This window comes from Oryctolagus cuniculus, chromosome 12 (genome assembly GCF_964237555.1).
Source record: "Oryctolagus cuniculus chromosome 12, mOryCun1.1, whole genome shotgun sequence".
Lineage (NCBI taxonomy): Eukaryota > Metazoa > Chordata > Mammalia > Lagomorpha > Leporidae > Oryctolagus > Oryctolagus cuniculus.
The window spans coordinates 67801212-67821807 of record NC_091443.1 but is presented as its reverse complement, the minus strand read 5'-3'; the positions used below and the strand labels follow the sequence as shown (position 1 = coordinate 67821807).

General features: G+C 55.5%; 2 protein-coding genes across 11 annotated transcripts in view; one reads left to right on the top strand and one right to left on the bottom strand.

Annotated features, from left to right (window-relative positions):
* DUOX1 (dual oxidase 1) overlaps positions 1–9191 on the bottom strand; it is a 33268-nt gene extending 24077 nt beyond the window's left edge. For 2 of the 3 annotated variants that reach the window (XM_070054121.1, XM_070054123.1), the window contains exons 1-10: positions 9065–9191; positions 7610–7783; positions 7237–7346; positions 3887–3970; positions 3532–3696; positions 2630–2817; positions 2260–2461; positions 1987–2153; positions 1494–1554; positions 1268–1364 (exon numbers count right to left, since the gene is read on the bottom strand). In XM_070054121.1, the coding sequence (XP_069910222.1) occupies positions 1268–1364; positions 1494–1554; positions 1987–2153; positions 2260–2461; positions 2630–2817; positions 3532–3696; positions 3887–3970; positions 7237–7294 (1022 nt within the window). In that variant the 5' untranslated portion in view covers positions 7295–7346; positions 7610–7783; positions 9065–9191. Of the gene's footprint in view, positions 1–1267; positions 1365–1493; positions 1555–1986; positions 2154–2259; positions 2462–2629; positions 2818–3531; positions 3697–3886; positions 3971–7236; positions 7347–7609; positions 7784–8541; positions 8744–9064 lie in introns of all 3 variants that reach the window. The other variant, XM_070054122.1, reaches the window with a different exon arrangement.
* Positions 2358–20570, top strand: DUOXA1 (dual oxidase maturation factor 1). Of its 8 annotated transcripts, none has more exons than XM_070054129.1 (9): positions 9254–9272; positions 9520–9597; positions 9781–10874; positions 16099–16273; positions 16556–16613; positions 17239–17373; positions 17586–17799; positions 18042–18259; positions 19413–20570. In XM_070054129.1, exons 4-9 carry the CDS (start codon positions 16127–16129, stop codon positions 19664–19666), a joined length of 1026 nt encoding a protein of 341 aa, XP_069910230.1. In that variant the 5' UTR covers positions 9254–9272; positions 9520–9597; positions 9781–10874; positions 16099–16126; the 3' UTR covers positions 19667–20570. The 8 variants fall into 8 exon arrangements, with proteins under 8 accessions (XP_069910227.1, XP_069910229.1, XP_069910230.1 ...); XM_070054127.1 differs by having other exon boundaries at positions 14125–16273; XM_070054126.1 differs by lacking the exons at positions 9254–9272; positions 9781–10874 and adding an exon at positions 2358–2459 and having other exon boundaries at positions 16115–16273.
* Positions 20571–20596: the final 26 nt, after the last annotated feature.

Below are 20596 nucleotides of genomic sequence, written 5' to 3'. Positions count from 1 at the left end.
ATCTGGGAAGTGAACCAGCAGACGGAAGAGCTCTCTGTCTCTCCGACTCCAACATGGTGCCTTTCAAATAAATCAAGTCAAATACATAAATCATTTTAAAAAATAATAAAATGCAGGGGAGTTGTAACTGAGGCCATGGAGTCCTAAAGTCAGACAACATCTCTGGTCTCCACGGCTGCAGCTCAGGCCCCAGGCCATCACCTCAGTGCATGGTGCTCGGTGCTGGGTAGGTCCTGTTTGGAAAGCCCCTCCACCTCAAGTCAAACAGCTAAAAATGCACGTACATTCTTTGTGTGTGCCTGTGTGTGTTTTAAAGGATTTTTACATTGTTCGTTTGAAACTACTCGCCTATGGATAATTCAGCTGTCTATGATTTCTAGGCCATCATCAAGCATACAGAGAGATTGTTCCAGAAAACAAACTAACAAGTGAATCATTTTATGTTACAGCACAACTGTAAAAAGTAAACTGGCATGCTTCATTTATGTACATATGTTCAAATATGTGCTTATTTATTTATTTATTTTTTGAAAGAGAGAGAGCGAGAGAGACAGAGTGAGAGAGAGAGAGACAGAGAGAAAGGTCTTCCTTTACCGTTGATTCACCCTCCAATGGCCGCCATGGCCAGCGCGCTGCGGCCGGAGCACCGCGCTGATCCGAAGGCAGGAGCCAGGTGCTTCTCCTGGTCTCCCATGGGGTGCAGGGCCCAAGCTCTTGGGCCATCCTCCACTGCACTCCCTGGCCACAGCAGAGAGCTGGCCTGGAAGAGGGGCAACCGGGACAGAATCCGGCGCCCCGACCGGGACTAGAACCCGGTGTGCCGGCGCCGCTAGGCGGAGGATTAGCCTGTTGAGCCGCGGCGCCGGCCAAATATGTGCTTATTTTAAAGTCATGTTTTGCTATTTGGGAGCCAACGTTTTTTCCCACAGATGGCACACCTGTTTAGAACCTTCTTGGGAAGTCCGGCAGCCCCAGCAGGCCCTGTGCCTATAGCTATAAATGCGGCCCCGCACTTCAGTCAGACCTGCGGCTCTGTGGCAGCCTCCAAGCCTCAACCAACCCCGTTTAATTGGAGGATAAAGAGCTTCACCGGCTGCAGGAGAATGGGAACCAAAGTGCTTGAAACCCACAAGGATGCATCTTTTAAAAAAATCATGGTTTTCCTTTCGTGTCCATGTTCATGGACGCCTGGGAAATGCGCCCATTTCAGAAAGGCTGCCCTGGGTGCAATTTCCCTCGTTTGACCCCCAACTGCCTACTCCCTCACCTCATGTAGACGCCAGGGGGCACCATGGTGGAGAAGAACTGCTCCGAGGCCGCCACAAACTCCGGGGAGATGCTGGGGTCCACGAACGGCCGGTAGCCTAGGGGAAGAGGGGAAGAGAGGGCCCTAGGGCTCAGTCCGCCCACCGGACTCCCGCCCACCGGACTCCCACCTCCCATTACCTCTCCTCCAGCCATAAGCTCCTGTAAGCCCCCTCCGCGGCTCTCACCTGCATACTCCGGGGGCGTTTGCTGCAGGAAGCTGGGCAGCCACTCGTACAGGGCGATGTTCTGTGGGGCAGAGAGAGGGGAGGCACCGGTGCGTTGGACCGGCCGGGGCCGGGACGAAGGCAGAGGGGCGCGGGCGCGGGCGCGGGCATAGGTCAGGTGGGCTGTCTTGCGACCGGCTACGCTAACAGGAGCCATGCGAGGCCTGACCCCACAAGGAACTGCGGCTGGGGGTAACTTGCGAGTAGGAGGAGGGCCGGGGCCACGCGGACGCAGAAGCTCAGTAAGCACCACGAGCAGAACCTCTCGGACAAACGGCACTTTCCCTCCCGCTCCCTTCCAGGGGCTTTGCCCAGACGCCAGCCCTCCACCCACCCCTACCCCCGGGACGGCGCGTCCTCCCGGATAGGGGCGTTTCCGGGCGGGGGCTGTGTGGTGGAGCGCTGTCTCCCCCGACGACGCGCGTGCGGGTAGCGGGCGAGGCCGGGCGCCCACCTGGTAGGTGGCGATGACCCTCTTGCGCGCGTGCTGGAACAGCTCCTCGTCGCTCCAGCGCGGGTGCTCGCGCGCCAGCCTCTGTGCCCACAGGTTGTGGTAGCGGAACCAGAGCAGGCCCAGCGCCTGCAGGAAGGGCTCCTGGTTCCCTCGCTCGGCCCCGAAGGCTGCGGCGGACGCGGGAGGCGGGCACGAGAGGAGCGGCGGCGTGAGTCGGCGGCGCCCGAACGCGCCCACCCCAGCCCGCGCCCGCGCCCGCGCCCGCGGCCTCACCGAACAGCCCCTGGGCCCCGCGCTGGCCGGTGGCGGGGTCGGGCGGCGTCCACATGAGCAGGGGGTCCTGCGCGCCCCGGGGGAAGGCGGGGTCGGGCCCGGACGCCAGCTGCCCCCCGGAGAAGCTCCGCAGCGCGTCGCTCCACGAGTGCGAAGAGCCGTAGATGGCGCTGCCGTCCAGCCAGCCGGTCACCCCATTGGTCTGCAGGGACACGGGGTGGCTGAGCCTCGAGTCGGGTTAGCGGAGGCGGGGCAGGGTTGGGCCGGGGCCGGGCGCGCGGGCGTCTGGGGGAGGCGAGTGGGAGCGGGCGAGAACCGAGAGCCCCACGGACCCCGGTCCGGGCTCCGCCCGCCATCCGCTTGGCCTCACCAAGTCTCGCGGGTTGCTGGGGCTCCGTCCTGTATTGGGGTCCCAGCGGCTCCTCTGGTAGGGCAGCACCACGTCTCCCCGCCCGTCGGGGTCGAACACGGGGTCGCCAGGCGGGATGTAGATGTTGAGGAACTCGGCGGGGCAGCCAGGGGACTCCACGCTCACCACGTCGGAGAGCACGTGGTAGCCTGGCCATAGTGTGGTGGGGTCACTCTCCTTCCCGCCTTCCTATCTGGTCCCTCCCCACCCCCAGCCTTCAAGAGACTCAGAAGCCACTATAGGCAAGTCCAAGCCTTGACCTCCCAAACTCCCTGCCAACCCTTTGTCTCTCCTGACCAGCCTGTGCCTGCACCTGGTCCAAGCTGATGTCACTGTCAGTTTGGCCTTCTCCTTGGTAACTGGGAGGTACCCAGTGACTGTGCCTAGGTGAGCCGGCTGGCAGCACCAGCTCCAACATGCAGTGCAAGCCTGCCCAGAGGGCCTGCCAGCCTCAGTGGGAAGTGGGACACTGGGGGCCAATGTTGTGGCACCTGGGGTGGTTCACAGGAGCCTGGCATCCCTGCCAATCCTCAGTCACTAAGGCCAGGCTATCCTAACACCCCCATCTTGGCCTCCACTGAGCTCTCTCTGCCCTGAGCCTGTCCTAGAAGTGACCAGCAAAGAGTGAGAACAGGGTCTGGCAGAGAGTGCCCACCACATTATTACCATGCTCTTGACTCAGCTCCCAAGCCCACCAATGGCCCAACGTGGAGGGAGACTCCTTTTCCCTTGTTCCATCTCTCGCCCCATGTCTCAGACCCTCCATTGCTTCCCTCCTCATCCCCCGGCCCCTCCCCCAAGACAAAGGTGTCCGGCGGACCCCACTGCCTCCCCCCCCCCCCCATAGAGGCTGAGGTTCTCACCAAAGAAGAGGCCCAGGACGGTGCGGTTCCTCAGGGAGGCCAGCCCTGCAGGGCCCCTCATGGCGGTGTTGCTAAGGTCCCGGGGGTTGGGCAAGTGGGGTTCCCCCAAAGGCTGGTACACGCCATCTGCATAGCTGGCTGGGACCAGGCGCCGCAGCCGGGCGCCTGGCGTAGGAGGGGCAAGGACAAAGAAGAATCCTGAGGGTGCATTCCTGACCTCTGGTCTCCTAGGCTGCCCTCTATAGCATAGATGCCCAAACCTTAGAAATGGATGGCTTTTGTTGGTACCTGCTGGCTCCCGCCCCACAGCACTGGGTACCACCCTGGTCCTTAGAAATCTTTGGCTCTCACCTACCTTTGCTGCCCCATCTGTGCTCCATCAGGTTGTTGTACCACCCATCAAATCGCTGTACCTCCCAGGAAATGGGGTTCTGAGCTCCTGTGTGGGAAAGGAGGGAAGAGGGCAGCTGGGCAAATCCTGGGAAGCCAGGCAGGGTATGGATCTTGTGGGTCTGGCAGTTGGAGCAAGAGAAAATGACACCCAGCACAGTTGTGACAGGTAGGGTGCAGAGGGAGAAACCCGGCCAAGGTGACAGCCAAACTCAAGCCGAGTCTTTAAGCCACTCAGTGGAGGAGGCAAGGCAGGAAGTGCTAAAGTAACGGAACTGACAAATAGCCCCAGAAAGGAAGTGGACCCTGTTGGGGAGTAGTGGTGATGGGGAAGGGGGTGCAGGAGCCTTCTGCTCCCTTCTACCTCTGCTTCCTGGAGGCCACAGCACAGCAGACACTGCCCCCAACCCAAATACACATAGAGAGCAAGAGACAGCCACACCCCATACCTGGGAAGCCATGTCATTCTGTGACCCATCTCTGGGCAGATGCAGTGTGGAGAGGGACCAGGGCAGGGTGTGGCATTGCTACTTTTTGGTCTTCTTTCCCAGCTTCTTGACTGGACTGGTCATGTGGATGACCTTGCCTCTTCCACCTTTGGGGCATCTTGCCCACACTTAATTCCTTTTCTTGATGCTGCTATACTCTCTAAACACTAGACTAGGAGGGAGCACTCAGCTGTTGGGGGAATAACTGAGCTGGGGGCGCAGAGGGAAGGAAGGGCTGGGGTAGGGATCTTTCTGGTCAGTAGATTGAATAACCAGCCAGATTTTTTATTTTTTCATATATATATATTAAAGATGTATTTATTTATTTGAAAGGTAGAGTGAGAGAGAGAGAGAGAGAGAGAGAGAGAAACACAGACACAGATCTTGGATCTGCTGGTTCACTCTCCAAATGCCTATAACAGCCAGAGCTGGGCCAGGCTGCAGCCTGAAGCCAAGAACTCCATCCAGGTCTCCTATGTGGGTAGCAAGGAATCAAGTGATTGTGCCAACCTCTGCTGCCTCCCAGCGTGCTCAATATTAGGAAGTTGGAATGGAGAGTGGAACTGGGACTCCAACCAGGCACCCTGACACGGGCATCCCATGTGGTGTCTCAACTGCTGGGCCAAGCACCCCCCGCCCCAGTCAGATCCTTTCACCCGAACTAGGAGGAAATAGGGCTGAGACTCCCTTTCTCCTCACCTCAAAGAACAGAGGAAGGCACTCCTCTTAGCCAGAGGTAGACCCATTCCTGTCTCCCCACTCAGATAATGCACAGGATCTCTGCCCCACATGCGTTTGCAGACACACACACACACACACACACACACTCACTCACCAGGAGGCAGGAAAAGAAAATGACTCAAGTCCTGGTGTTTGAGCAAAGGACCCACCTAAGGATCCAGGACTTGGGTCAGGGACCAGGGCAGTCACATGCGTGTGATCATTAGGATGAACTGGTAGCCGAACAAGGAGGGAACCTCTGGGGGAGGGTATGGGAGAGTGCCTCTAGGGGAGAAGAGGACAAGGTTGAGGGAGAAAAGAGAAACCCAGGGAAGGGAGAGCTGGAAGGATCGAGAGTGTGAGCAGCCCTGCCGGGGGAGGCTGCGCCAGCTGTGTCACTGTCCTGTTACCCCCAGCCAGGACCGAGCCCTCCACAGGATTTTCTGTTTCCTGTTTTTGCCATCTCCCATCCCTCATGATCAGAGACTTGCTCTTTCTAAGCTAGTCTGTGGCACCGTGTGTCTTCCCTCCTCACAGACCCGGCCTACACAGCGTGGCTTCGGATTCCAGGAAGAGACAGTCCTGAGCTGAAGGTAGCAAGATGACACGCTCGTGGATCATACTGGTTTTGGTGTGGATCTTATTGTTTGGAAACACTGATGGTTCCAGGTTGGAGTCCAATATGACTCCCAGATCCTTTATTGATTGATTGACAGGCAGAGTGGACAGTCAGAGAAAGAGAGACAGAGAGAAAGGTCTTCCTTTACCGTTGATTCACCCTCCAATGGCCACCACGGCTGGCGCGCTGCGACCGGCACACCGCGCTGATCCGAAAGCAGGAGCCAGGTACTTCTCCTGGTCTCCCATGGGGTGCAGGGCCCAAGTACTTGGGCCATCCTCCACTGCGCTCCCTGGCCACAGCAGAGAGCTGGCCTGGAAGAGGGGCAACTGGGACAGAATCCGGCGCCCCAACCGGGACTAGAACCCGGTGTGCCGGCGCCGCAAGGCGGAGAATTAGCCTATTGAGCCATGGCGCCGGCCTAACCCAGCACAGTTGTGACAGGTAGGGTGCAGAGGGAGAAACCCGGCCAAGGTGACAGCCAAACTCAAGCCGAGTCTTTAAGCCACTCAGTGGAGGAGGCAAGGCAGGAAGTGCTAAAGTAACGGAACTGACAAATAGCCCCAGAAAGGAAGTGGACCCTGTTGGGGAGTAGTGGTGATGGGGAAGGGGGTGCAGGAGCCTTCTGCTCCCTTCTACCTCTGCTTCCTGGAGGCCACAGCACAGCAGACACTGCCCCCAACCCAAATACACATAGAGAGCAAGAGACAGCCACACCCCATACCTGGGAAGCCATGTCATTCTGTGACCCATCTCTGGGCAGATGCAGTGTGGAGAGGGACCAGGGCAGGGTGTGGCATTGCTACTTTTTGGTCTTCTTTCCCAGCTTCTTGACTGGACTGGTCATGTGGATGACCTTGCCTCTTCCACCTTTGGGGCATCTTGCCCACACTTAATTCCTTTTCTTGATGCTGCTATACTCTCTAAACACTAGACTAGGAGGGAGCACTCAGCTGTTGGGGGAATAACTGAGCTGGGGGCGCAGAGGGAAGGAAGGGCTGGGGTAGGGATCTTTCTGGTCAGTAGATTGAATAACCAGCCAGATTTTTTATTTTTTCATATATATATATATTAAAGACTAGAACCCCGGATGCCGGTGCTGCAGGCAGAGGATTAGCCTATTGAGCCACGGTGCCGGCCATTCCAGATCCTTTATAATCTTGTGTGTCTAATCAATCTTTTCCTGAGTCAGTGGCTCTCATTCTATAGAAAAAGAGAGAAGCTAGAGGAGAAAGGACCCCTAAACTTCCAGGAGTACAATAGGAAGTGCAGTCGAAGGCTTCCAAAATCTGTGTATTTGGAAATCATTTTCATTCTGCTTTCATCCATTTATTCAGCAGCTAGCATCGAGCACCTACCAAGTGCAGGGTACTTGGTAGGGATGAAGGATGCAGAGGTGAATCGGACACAGCCCCCGTCCTTGGGGGAACCTGGAAGATGCTGGCTCCCTCTGCCACCAGCCATGCTTCTCCTCCAATCTGTACTCACCCATGAGGATCCACGGCCTGACCAGGAGTGTCCATGCCAAAGCCAGGCGGAAGTCCATGATGAAAGTGATACCACGGCCTCAGATGTCAGGATACCCCAAAAGGAAGACCCTAGATAAAAACAGGGAGAATGAGCTCCAGCTGTTTAGGAGAATCAGGCCAAGGCCTCTGCCAGCCCCTATATATCAAGGCCTGGCGCTGGGCCAGGGCCATGGTGGGTAGCAAAGAGCAAGAGACTCAGTCTCTCCCTAGATTGCTTTCCTTCATTCAACAAATGCTTGACAAGAACCCACCATGTAGCAAGCATTGATCCAGGCACTAAAGAGTCAGCAGTGAACAAAACAAACAGAAATCCCTGCCTCCCTCAACTTTACCTTCTGAGATGACTTGGAAAACTTTGCCTTGGACCAGTCTCCTGTAGAATGTGGACAGAGCCTTGCCTAGAGGCCAGATGACTGACTGCCCGAGGTCTCAGCGCTGCTGCCAGTCAGTGCACTGTGAAATCTCAGGCCAACTTCTCCGATCTGATTCTTGGTTTCCTCTTCCAGCTGTGGGAGTAAACATGCCTCAGCTGTTCACATCTCAGTGTGCTGCCAGAATCAGATGTGGGAACGAGGTGGAATTCAAAGCAAGAAAAGTGACAGAGGTTATGCAAATGTGGCTACAGGAAAGGCAGGCTGGAGTTTGGCTCCCCTGGGAGGACTCAGAAGGGCTGCCAGGCGCTCATGTTTCGGTGCTGGCTTCCTGGCTGCTTCTCCCCAGGTCAAGAAACCACCCAGGAAGAGAGGCAGCAGGGGAGTGAGGCTGGGATTCCTGTAGGGTACAAGGAGGACCTAAAGCCAGTGACGACCTCCTAAAGGCTACCTGAAGACTGGGTGTGGGGTGGAAGGAAGGGAGGGCTCAGGGAAAGCCTCGGGGCCCTTGGACAGGTTGACCAGTCACAAAGGAGAGAAGCCACAGAGCGATCTCATCCCTACTCCCCACCTCCCATTAAACAAAAACCCTGGGCCCTGGCCATAACTCTAAAGCTCCGTTTTCTACCTGTTTGGTCCCAGAGAGTCTGTCCAGGTGCTGGCTTTTGATAGGATGGGAATAGCTGAGCTCTGGGTGGTTGGACTGAGGCCAGACATGCCCAAGGTGCCCAGGTGGTCCTTTCCTGATCCCAGAGGCCCCGCCCTTTCTCCCTACCATCATGTCGTCAGGATCCTGGGCCCCTGATACTAATGTACCACTCGATCCCCCGAGGGCATACAGGGGGCTTCCAGGCCAGGCTGTGGGGGCCACCTGGAGAGAAAGGTGGGCATACCTAATAACCGCTCCTTGTGGATGAGGGTAACCGGAAGGATTTACCCAGCAATGTAGAGGCAGTATGTTCCCAACAGCTTTGAAAAGGAGGCGCAAGCCCAGGCCAGGGCGGTGAGGCCCCAGGCAGTGGCAGAACTAAGGAGAGAACACAGGGCTGCCCGCCTCTGGCCCCACGTGGCCACTTTTTCAGCAGAGTGGTGGCCCTGCGGTTGGGAGGAGATGAGTCAAGATCATTGAGATTCCAACCTGGTCCCAAAGGAGGGCTGAGGCAGGGAGTCTGACTCCGGCATGATGTGCTGGTGCCGGAGGGAGAAGGCTCCCACCATTCCGCGGTCCGGAAGAACTCTATCTCCCCAAACCTTGGTGGGGCAGAGGGCAGGTCCCGACAGGGCCCAGGTCAGCCTCAGGGTAAGAGCCGAGGCTCAGGGGGAGTCCAGGATTCCCCCCCCCCCCCGCGGCCCTCCCTTGCCCAGAGCACCCAGGCCTGTGGCCCCGGGAGAAGCCCCCCCCCCCCCCCATCTGACCTGTGGCCGAGGCCTTGTCCCCGAGTCCGCGACTGCGGATTGGCTCGGCTCCCAGCGGGGCCCGCGAAGCCGGCTCGCGTCCTGCTGCCTCTTCTGCTCTGCGCCGGGGCGGGCGGGGCTGGGGATGTAGAGGGGACGGCGCGTCCGGGCTCCTCGGCGCGGCGGGGCGGGGCAGCACCGAGCGGGGGCGGGAACCCGGGCGCGCCAGGTGAGAAGCCGTGGGCTCTGCGGACCCAGGCGAGGGGAAGGAGCTCGGCGGGGGTGGCTAGGTGGCCGGCGAATAGCCCCAGTCCCGCGGGTCCGAGAAGAAGGACGCGCGGCCCTCCCCAAATCCTCTCCACACCGTCGGGTCTGGCCCCCACGACCAAGAGGACCGGCCAACCCCACCCACGCCACCACGGTTCAGCCCGATATCAAAGCCAGGCATCCATTCATCCTAAACCGCTCTCTCCAAGGTTCCTGTGAGACCCTGGGGGTCCCGGAGCCCCGCGAGCCGCGCCCACGCCAGGCCACAACCGGAACCGCATTGCCAGGTTTGCGCTGTCTCTGGGTGCTGGGCCTCGGGGCTGGGCAGAGAGGAGGGGGTCTGAGGGCCGAATTGCCAGGGCGCGGTCTGAGATGGTTGGCAGTGACTGGAAGCGGGGCGGGAGGGTGGCGGGGGAGCACCCCTGACCCGGTTTGTCCGGTCACAGCAACTTGGTCCTTAAATGAATTAGGAGAGGAGTGGAGGTTGGAAGGGAGCCTCGCGGAGAGAAAGGGGGCGCACTTTTGGTGAACATCTGGACCCAGGTCCCTCCGTCCTCGCACCCGGGAGCGCTGCGTGTGAGGGTCCGCAGGAGACGGCGAGCGGCGCCCACTGCCACGCACTCACCGAAGGCAGGCAGCAGTGGTCCCGTAAGGGTGGCGGGGCGGGCAGCGGCTACGATGTGCAATCCCAGCCCCGGCCCCTAGGGGGCACACTCCCCGCGGCCGCCCCGACCAAATCCAAGTCAAGCGAGAGTTCTTCAAAGCAGAGGTTTAATGAAAAACTAAGGAGGCAAGGAACACCTGGTAAGGCCGTAAACGCTGCAGAGTTTATAGCCACCGACTCTTTATCCCGGCTTGGCTGCAGTCTCGGAGGGCTGGCGTGCGAGATCCCACACCCCGGAGTGCCTCAGCACACTAGCCCTTAATGGGATCCTGTGCCAACTCACTTTTCAAAGTTTGTTCTGTTTTGCCACTTAACTCCTCTTGTAGAGCAACAGCAGGAGGACACACACACACACACACATACACTCCTTTCTTAAGAGGAAAGTTCAGGACAGGAGTTCCTGACAGGATCCCCTTGGCCAGCCACCACTGTGAACTTTTAACAGGGTCTACTCCAACCGCAGAAAGAAATCACCACATGCCAGTAGGCCAGCCTCAGAGCTCCTGGCAGTCCACACATGTCACCTGTTCCCCCTCTGTAGAGAATTGCAGTCCTCACTCTACCGGATCCAGCAGATGGCAGAGGTGGGCAGGGAGGAAAGTCCTGTCCAGCTACAAGAAAGGCTGCTAGGCGCTCACAGAACTTTGCGTGGTGGAGACTGGGGCTTGTACTAGGCTGTGAGCTGGAAGACCGTACCTTTATTCTTACTCACGTCTGGTGTATACATGGCCTCACCACCCACTGTGGGAGGGGAAGGGTGGGTAAGTGTGTCTGAAGTGCAGCTCCACAGGAGGAAAGCCTTCAGTGTTAAAGGGAGTCCAGAAGGGAGTACAGTGCCTCGCTCCACCCCCAGGCGAGTGAGAAGGGAAGACCCCACAGTGTGGGAGTGGCCCACCTCAGGTATTGTCATGGAGTAACACAGGTGTCTGTGTTACCGAGAATGAGAGAGTCTTGTTTCTTCTTGTTGTGTCTGTGTCTGTTTGCATAAGCTTGTGGGTGTGTGTTTGCTTGCACCTTGTGTCTGCTTATTTGTATCTGTATACACTGTGTATAGCAGTTGTGGTGGTGAGGTATGGGAGCAGTAAGTCAGGTTGATGTTGGCATGAGATTTTTCTCAGATTAGAACAAACCCTGCTGTCAGACCCTGCCTGAAAAGCCAGGGAGAAAGATGTTCCTGGGGGTTCCCCAGGATTGCTGGGGGTGGGGACTTTCCATTTCAGTCCCTCCTCTGTTCAGGAGCCCTGTTAGTTTCATAATGGAAATCAAATTAGGATGAGAATCATGAGAAGTCAATTTTAAACTAGGCCATATAGATTAAGAAAGACCTCAATCTTAAAACTGAATAAGAAGAAATTAAGCAAGTCCAGATTTTATTCAGTAACTGTCTTTTTTTTACCTTAGTCATCTTTAATAAATATTTTTTGGAGGACTAGAAATAAGTTAACAATGTCCTGTACTTAAGATACAGAAAATCTTTTGTTAATGTTTCTTTGAAGTACCATGTTAATAGAGATGAGCCAGTCTTGTAAAAATTTTTATGACCTCTCATTAAAATAAATGCAGGAATAATGCTAATATGTGATCTTGAACAAAAATACATTATATTATTTGCTTGTATTGCAAATGTGTGTGTTCTTGCTATTAACACACTTGCTTTGCTTCCTACCTTATTAGCCAAGACGTTCTACACTTTATGTACTTTTCCTCTGTAGCCTTCATATAAAATATAATGGCTTCAATGTTGGTGTCATAAATTAAAAACTTTTAGACCAGTAAGCATCTGCTTTAAAATAAATATCACTGTCACATATTTTACAAAATAATCCACAAACTCGTAGTTACTCATCTTCAGCTAGGGTTGAAATGTGTGTTTAAATGTGAACATTCATATTTGGGTCTTCACTAATTTTGAAGACCCCAGCCATTGGAAGAGGCTTTCTGAAATTGTCTGACGTCACTAAGAATTGACAGGACCCACCAACTCCTGCCGTACAGTCCTCAGCCCCCAGGGGCGGTGCCCCTCAGACTGTGCTGAATGAACCAGCACAGGGCAATGAGGAGGCACAGCTCCCTCTTGTGTGGGAAATCAGAAGCAGGTGCTGTGAGGAGTGGTGCTCATTCATTTGATGCAGAGCCCGATTAGTATATGCTGCTCATGAGGGATGCAAAGATGGGACGATAAAGTCCCTGCCCTGATGGAGGTTAGAGCCTAACACGGAGAGAGATGTTCAAACAATTAGAGTACAGTGCCATTGTTGTGAGCATGGAAGTACGTTCAAAATGCAGTCAGAACCTTAGAGGTGGGAACTTCTACCTTGGCCCAGTGGTGTCAGAGGAGACTTCGCGGAGGAGGTAACACAGGCTGAGACTTGAAGGGTGTGAAGGTGTTTGCCAAGGCTCTGAGAGCATTCCAGGCATAGAATTAGCATCTACAAAGGCAGGAAGGCTTGAGAGAACATGTCAGGTTCAGGCAGAGGCAAGTAATTGAGAGTGGCTATAGATTAGGCTGAGCAAAAGATGGAGATGGAGAGATAAGTGAGACCAGATCTCAAGGCACATTATCTGTGACAGTAAGAAGATTAGATCCCACCCAGAGCAGGGAAGTGAAATGGTGATATTAGCTTAGTAGAAAGATTATTCTGGCACCAGGAAAGAGATTTGTGCAATTTGGGCAGAGGCAATGTGAAAGGAAGTTTGTGGATAGTTCCAGGACATCTTTTGAAGGTAAGATGTCCCTGGTGTCTGGCCTGTTTGATTGAGGGAGTGTTGATGGTGCCAAAGAGACAAAGTTTTTGAAAAGCATAAAAAGCAAGGTAGAGACAGTGAATTCCATTAGCACCTAATAACCGCGGTGCAGTTGTTCCTTTTGTGTTTGTTGCTAAGGTAGGAGACCTCCTGGAGACGCTGGGCACCAGCAGCCATGGGAGTGGATACCATTGCCCAGGGAATGTTAAACCATGCTGAGAGCGGAGCTAAGACAGGGTCCTGGAAGCATTTACCAGGGAGGAGGAAGAACTAGCAGAGGGTCTGAGAAAAGGATGGCCCAAGGCAGGAAAAAATGGTGTCCTGGAGATGCTAGGAGGAAAAGTTTGAAGAGTATGGTCTCCAGCGTCAAGTGACATGTTCTCTCAAGCCTTCCTGCCTTGGTAGATGCTGACTCTATACCTGGAATGCTCTCAGAGCCTGGACAAACACCTTCCCACCCTTCAAGAGTAGTGTCTTCAGCTTCAGGGGTGGAGAGGGGTGAAACGTACAAGCTATACGCATCCCTCTGGACTTCACACCTAGTGACTTAATGGGGAAGGCAGGGACGAGGAGATAAGGCGGTGACATTACTGATGGAGATGATTCTTTCCAAAATCCTCGTTATGAAAGGGAGTAGGATCGGATGGTGAGGGAGAATGTTCCTTTTATTTGTGGGTTTTTAAAAAGATTTATATACTTTTAAATTTATTTAAAAGGCAGTGTTACATAGAGGCAGAGAGAGAGAAAGAGAGAGAGAAGTCTTCTATCTGCTGGTTCACTCCCCCAATGGCTGCAGTGGCCAGAGCTGGGCCGATCTGAAGCCAGGAGCCAAGAGTTTCTTCCGGGTCTCCCATGTGGATGCAGGGACCCAAGGACTTGGGCCATCTTCTACTGCTTTCCCAGGCCATAGCAGAGAGCTGGATCAGAAGTGGAGCAGTGTCGCTCCCCGTCTTCGTGGAGGAACGACACAGGACCCTGAGCTGTTCTTTTGTCTGCTCGGCCCTCCCCGGGTTTGCTGCTGGTTCTTCCCAGGTTGGCTACCGTCCCTTCCACCTCCGTGGAAGGGCGGTTCCCCCGGCCACTTTCCCCACTTCCGCGGGGGAGCGGCACACCGCCGGCCGGCTCTCTCGGGGGTTACACAGGTGTTCCTTCAGCTAGATGTTCCTGGTGCATGTTGTCTCTCTCCTCCTTTATAGTCCTCTTCCACCAATCCCAACTCTGCTACCCACACGCCGAGTACGCTGCTCTCCTGCAATCAGGAGCAGGTCCTACAGTTTATTGGTTGAACTGGAGGCAGCTGTGTAGAAGCTGTTTCTCCCTTCTCAGCGCCATATTGTGGGAGAGCAGATGCATAGAATAAGTCTTAATTCCAGTAACTTAGTCTAGTCCGGGTTGCTCCCCACAGAGCAGCAATGTCTTGAACTGGTGTCCATATAGGATGTCGGCACTGCAGGCTGCGGCTTTATCCACTACACCACAGCACCAGCTCCTTATTTGTGTTTTTGAGAAGGAAACTGTTAAGCATATCCTCGGGAGGAGCCAGCAGACGAAGATGTGGAAAAGCTATGAAGGGGAAGAGGGACAGCCGAAGGTAAAGCCATGGTTCTCCAGGCAGGTGTGGAACAGAGGAGAGCAAAATGGAAAGAAGAGAGACACTGCTTCCTCTGGGCTGGCAGGGTTGGACAGTGAAGAAACAAAGACTTCATGTGAAAACTGAGACGCAGGGGTTATGCAAGTTGTCCAAAACACAGGATCTAAAGTTAAAACTGTGTCTCTGCCCGATGTCATGCTGTGCTCCCAGAGGCAGCATAAGGAGTGAGCAGCTTGGCAGATGGGGAAGGCTGGCAGCTGGAGTGTATAGTGGGAGAGTCCTACCACTGGACCCGGAAAGCACACAGAGATGGTCTTATCCAATTAACATGAGGCAGCCAAGGACCACGGGCTTGTCACTTCCTGTCCAGTGTTACGTGAGTCGGTGAGAAAGTGCAACTAAACCCAGAACTGACCCCAGCCCAGGGTTCTCTCCAGGAAGGATTGGAGAAAGAGGAACATGGAGTAATGAAATGCCGTCTTCTCCCCAGCTTGGTGATTTGTCCCCAGCACGATCCTTGATGCGTTACACACACAATCTCATTTCATCTTCTGAATAACCCTACTGGGTGACATTATTATCTCCATTTTAAAAGAAAACTGGGTCTCTGCAGAAATCAAATAAATTGCAAGAGGCAGCGGGAGAATCCAAACCTGTTGGAACTGAGTCTCAAGCTGATCCTTTCCTGCATCACTTAACAAGACACCGTGCAGTGCGAATGCATGATGGAACCTCCTGGGCAAACTGAGACCCCAGGGCAGCCCAGATCACAGCCGGGAAATGAGCAGGACTGGGACTGTTGATTCCAACAGACATCCCCCCACGTTTTTACATCTCCAAAACTGTGATGAGTCTTGCCAACAGTGACTGTCAGGCTTTCATTCGCAATACGTTTTTATTCTTTGTGGCACATAAAATAGTTGTGTATCTTGCAACCCCTTCTGTCTGAAATTTAGCTAAACATAGTAAGTTCAAGTGCAGTTTCCCCAATATCCTGTAGGCAACAGGACAAACTAGACTCAGATAAGCTCTGAGGTTAGGGGATAGGCTGAGAAGACCAAGCCAGGGTGTGAGCAGTAACAAGGCCTGGGCATTGGAAAGGAAAGGAAGGGCCAGTGTGGATGACGTGTGGCCTGGAAGGACTGCCGGCCCTGGCTCTGTGCTTAGTGGAGGGGAGAGGCCACTTCACTGCTTACCCAGGTGAACCGAATCAAGCTCAGTTGTTCTGGAATGGCCGGAACAGGAGCTCGGGGGCTTGAGAAAGCTGGACGGGCCAGTGTGGGCAGTGCCAGGTCTGGGAATCCATCCTCTAGTGACACAGCTGGATTATATACTTAGCAGAGCTGTCTGGCCTTTGTTCCTTTGGGGACAGAAAGCCAACTGTTTGGTCCGCTGGGCCCTCTTTGACCCTTATGCCACCACTTAATAGTAAATGTAGCTCTTTTTATGTCTGTGATCTATCTGCTTGTGCGATAGGCCCAAGGGAGAAGAAAGGACATTATTATATATCTTAAGAAAAGTCTCAGAAGAAACAGGTAGTGGAGGCAGTGCTATGGGGACCTGGGGCACCGAGACCGATTGCCAAGACCCTGGTTCTGTCAGCCGATACATGGGGAGCTGGATGGCTGAGAGCCGTGGAATGGCAGTGCCAGGGAGCCTGGTGAGGCATTGGAATGCAGGCTCCAGAGAAGGGCATCTGGTCCACCTTGTTCTTTGCTGTGTCCCTGGCACCAAGAGCAATACCTGGTGCTAGAGGGCACTCAACAGACGTCCATCGTTCTTGTACAGCGTTGCCTCCCTGCAGCCCTCCAGCAGAATGGCGGCTTTCGGACACACGTTCCCCTTCTATGCTGGCGCCAAGCCAACCTTCCCAATAGACACCAGTTTGGCCGTCATCATCACCATCTTCCTGACTGCACTGGTCACTTTCATCGTCATCCTGCCCGGCATCCGGGGCAAGATGGTAAGAAGCAACCCCATCCCCGGAGACCTTCTGACTGCCACCAGCCTCAGGGAAGAGACCCCCTTTTCCCACCACACATACAGTGGAGAGCTCCCCCACTCACTGAGTCAAAAAATAATTGTTGAGCACCTACTACGTGTGCCAGACACTCCGATCTCAATTAATCAAGTGACATCGGTTGCTGAATGCCTAGCCTACCCCCGAGACTGGCAAGAGGAAGGAAGGGTGGGCTTGGAAGGAAGGCACTGCTTACTAACCCCACTCTCCCATCCTGTGACTCAGAGGCTGTTCTGGCTGCTGCGGGTGGTGACCAGCTTATTCATCGGGGCTGTGGTCCTGGGTGAGTGCCAAGCACAGCTGACTCGGGCAAGTGCCTCTGGCCCATGGGGCTGCCTCAGCAGCCTGCCTCTCCTCTCCCTGTGTCCCCACGGCGGTCGCTGCTTCAGGGTGGCCTCCACACGCTGCCTGCCCACCTCTCCCACCACGGCCTTAACCCTTTTCCTCTTACCCTAGCCCTGAGGGGTGTGGCCATGCTGGGTGCCTCTCCTCAACCTGTCGCGTTTCTACCCAGGGGAGAGCAGGCCCAAATGAATGTCTGTGGGGAGAGGGGCTCTAGACAGGAGCAGAGGAGATGGGGACTGCTGCCTGCCTGGCTTTGGTGACTGGGCAAACAGGAGCCATGGAGAGTCTCTGCTCAAACCATTGGTTTGCCTGTCGTGGGTTAGGCTGGTGCTTCCTCCCCCACTGCCTGAGTGACTCTCCCTAAATGAGGAGTGGGGAGTATGACCAAGCAGGCAGCCCACACATACGATTGGCAGCCTGCCCAGGATCCAGTCCCTGGACTGGTTAGCAGGTATACAATTAGGACCCAAACAGACATGGAGCCCTTGTAACGCTCCTTCTGACGCTAACCCAGTAAAGCCCAGACCTGCCTGAGTTCCCATGTGTTCAACTCCCAACCCCAGCTGTGAATTTCAGTTCTGAGTGGTCTGTGGGTCAGATCAGTACCAACACAACATACAAAGCCTTCAGTTCCGAGTGGATCAGCGCCGACGTGGGGCTGCAGATCGGCCTGGGAGGCGTCAACATCACGCTCACAGGTGAGGGAGGGCTCCTCCTGGGAAGGAGGGGACGGCTGTGCTCTCTGTGTCTTTGGTGTGGTCCCAAGAGCTAAGCATGCATGCGGGCACCCAGGGTGAGCAGGAGCGGGGGAGGGGCAGGAAGGGAAATTCAAAGCTGCCTTCTGTCAACAGAGGGAGCCAGCTCCTCTCCTTCTGCCTTGCTGAACACAGCTGCCCCATTCATTCCCCAGGGACCCCAGTGCATCAGCTGAATGAGACCATCAGTTACAATGAGGAGCTCACCTGGCGCCTGGGCGAGCACTATGAGGAGGCCTATGCAAAGGCCCTGGAGAAGGGACTGCCAGACCCTGTGCTCTATCTGGCTGAGAAGTTCACCCCACAAAGCCCGTGTGGCCTGCACTACCCATACCGCCAGGCAGGACACTACGTCTCAGCCATGCTGTGGTGAGCACGGGGAGGGAGGGGACACGGGTTCAACCTATCTTGCCTCCACTCCTGTGGATATCTCAGGCGGGACAGGCTGGTGTCCATCACCACAGTGCTTGACTGGGAAGTCCACAGGCAGAAACCCCGACTTCACACCTTTGGGGCACCCTTGGGCCCCTGAGCCTCCCTCTATAGGACCCTCCAGCTTCCCTGGCAGGTCGAGGAGCCTGGGCCACCCTCACTGGGCCCTGGCTCTCCAGGGTGGCATTCCTCTGCTGGCTGCTGGCCAACGTGATGCTGTCCATGCCCGCGTTGGTCTACGGGGGCCACATGTTGCTGGCCACAGGCATCTCCCAGCTGCTGGCCCTGCTCATCTTCTCCACGGTCACAGCCCTCAGCCCACCGTGTCCCTTGCGCCTGGGCACTGCTGTGCTGCACACTCGCCATGGGCCTGCCTTCTGGATCACCTTGACCACAGGTGAGACACCCCCTACAGACAGGCGCCAGAGGGCTCAGGGCCAGGGACCATGAGGGTGGGGGTCCTGGGGGCCAGTGTGCCCCCTCCCTCTCTTTCAGGCTTGTCCTGCGAGGCCCACACTGTCAGGATGGTGGGGTGACGGTGTTCTTCGACAAGGAGCACTAGAGACAAGTTTCAGTGAACATGTCCATTTATTAACAATCAACCACAAGCTTTTAATGGGCAGGCAAAGAGAGGGTGTAGTAGTTCAGGGTGACACTAATTCTATAGGATAAAGTCGATATTGGCACCGCTATGCTTCTCCAATCAGCTTGAAGGTCATGTAGCCTATGTAGCCTTCCAAGTGGTCCTTATGGGTCTGGGCCACATCAGGGAGCTGTTTACCTGATTAATTACAAGGCCCTTCTACAGGAAGTGGGGTAGGGGTTTGGTGGTGGTGGTGGTGGTGGGGAATGTGCCTGGGGCTCCTGCTGCCTGCCAGCAGTAAGGTCATAGAGTCCTTCCCTGGCCATGTCCCCTCAACCTCCTGCATGGGCTAGGCAGGCAGTCTCCCAGCCAGGCACAGGATCACCCACACCTCTTTAAGGCCCCATCCCTCTCAGGTGCCCACTGTCCTGGATGTCTCTCCCCAGTGCTGCTTCCTCTCCCACCTCCTCCTCTTGTCATGTCTCTCATCCCCGACATCTCATTTCACCCAGCTCCTTCCTAAATCTTCCAAACCCACATCCCCTCCCACTTCTCCCAAACACCCTCTCTGTGTCCCGTTCCTAGGCCCCTTCTGTGTCCCTAACCTGTCCTGCGGTTTCGTCCTCCTCTCCTGTCCCACTGCCTCCACCCCTTCGTGCCATCCCCTGCCACCTCTGTGCTCTACCCTTCCCAGGGCTTCTCTTGGGTTTCAGACCTCTCTGTCTCCCTTTCCCTTCTCTCCCTCTCCCTGGATATAATGTAAAGAGCCCTGGGCTTGGAGTCTAGAACCAGGGCAACAGAGACACACCAGCCAAATGACCCCAACCTGTCACCGCTCTGGGTCCAAGTTGCCCTGGGTCAGGGACTCCTGGGGGAAGATGTCTCCTGGGGGATGCTCTTGGGGGAAGATGTCTTTGGGAGGGCTTCCCTGTGGCTAAGGCGGGACACCCGTTGCTGTCATCCACAGGACTACTGTGCGTGCTGCTGGGCCTGGCCATGCTGGTGGCCCACAGGATGCAGCCCCACAGGCTGAAGGCTTTCTTTAACCAGAGTGCAGAGGAGGACCCGCTGCAGCTGGGTCCCGCGGAAGGGGGCCTCCTGATTCCCCGCTACCGGTCCATGGCGGAGAGTCCGGAGCCCCAGGACATTGCTCTGTCGGAGGCCTCCTCGGAGGTGTGCTGCAGCGAGGTGTGCCCCCGCGAGCCTGACTGTGCCTGCTAATGTCCCCCTGCCCGGCGGCCACCTGGACCTCCAGTCTGGCTGCAGACCTCACTGGGGCCCCATGGAACTGCCAGGACCTCCCGCAGGGTGAGCTGATCGGACCCTCAGCTCCAATCCATGGACGATGTAGGAAGAGGAGGCTCTACTTTTTGTTAAAGAGAGAACAAAACAAAAGCCCTAAGGTGCTGAAGGGGTGTTGGGTTCCTCCTGCTCCCATGCAGGGGCCCAGCAGGGGCCGCCTGGGTCTCTGCACAGCAGCCCTGCCTTCCCTAGATGCTTTGCCTCCTAAAGGTGCCACTCACTGACACCCAGCTCCACCCACAAGACCTGTGTGTGTGATCCATCTCTTATTTTCTGTTTCCTGGGTCCCTTTCGTTCTTCCTTCACCTCCTCGGCTTGTCTGACCTCTTGGTACAATACAGGACAGCACTGGAAGGGAGAAGAGACCCAGCTCCCCATTCCGGATCTAACACGAACCACCCGTGCCACTGTCTCTTTGAATTCAGTTCTTAAATGTGTTAAATAAGATTGTAGGGCTTGAAAAGGACCTAAAAAAAAAACAAAAATTCTAGTATTGAATTTTTTTTATGCCTTGCCGACATTTACCTTGGCTCTCAGACAACCCCAGATGAAGCCCAGTGGAAGGAGTTAGCCAATCAACTCCACTCAGCTAGGAGGGTGAGAGCCAACACTCTCTGGAGCGGCTCAGAGGCTGCTGGTTACAGTCGTTCCCCTTCGGCCTCACTAGAGGGCGCTCTCTCCCAGCGCCTTCCCGGGTTACTCTGGCTTTTGCCGAGAGGAAGTTTCTGGAGCCGCAGCAGCGCAGAGAGAGAACCAGCAATACTAGGCTGTGGTCAGCCCAGCGAAGCCGGCCGAGGGCGTGGCTCTCCGACAGCCCAGAGAAGCCTTGGAAAGTAGTGGGGGTGGGGT

What these genes read in the sequence shown, in the direction of transcription:
- DUOXA1 (XM_070054126.1), top strand. Translation starts at nt 2,424, where the DNA reads ATGGCGCTGCCGTCCAGCCAGCCGGTCACCCCATTG. An exon ending in CCGGCATCCGGGGCAAGATG is followed by an intron (nt 16,274 to 16,555) that starts GTAAGAAGCAAC and finishes CCTGTGACTCAG; the next exon opens with AGGCTGTTCTGGCTGCTGCG. An exon ending in CATCGGGGCTGTGGTCCTGG is followed by an intron (nt 16,614 to 17,238) that starts GTGAGTGCCAAG and finishes TCCCAACCCCAG; the next exon opens with CTGTGAATTTCAGTTCTGAG.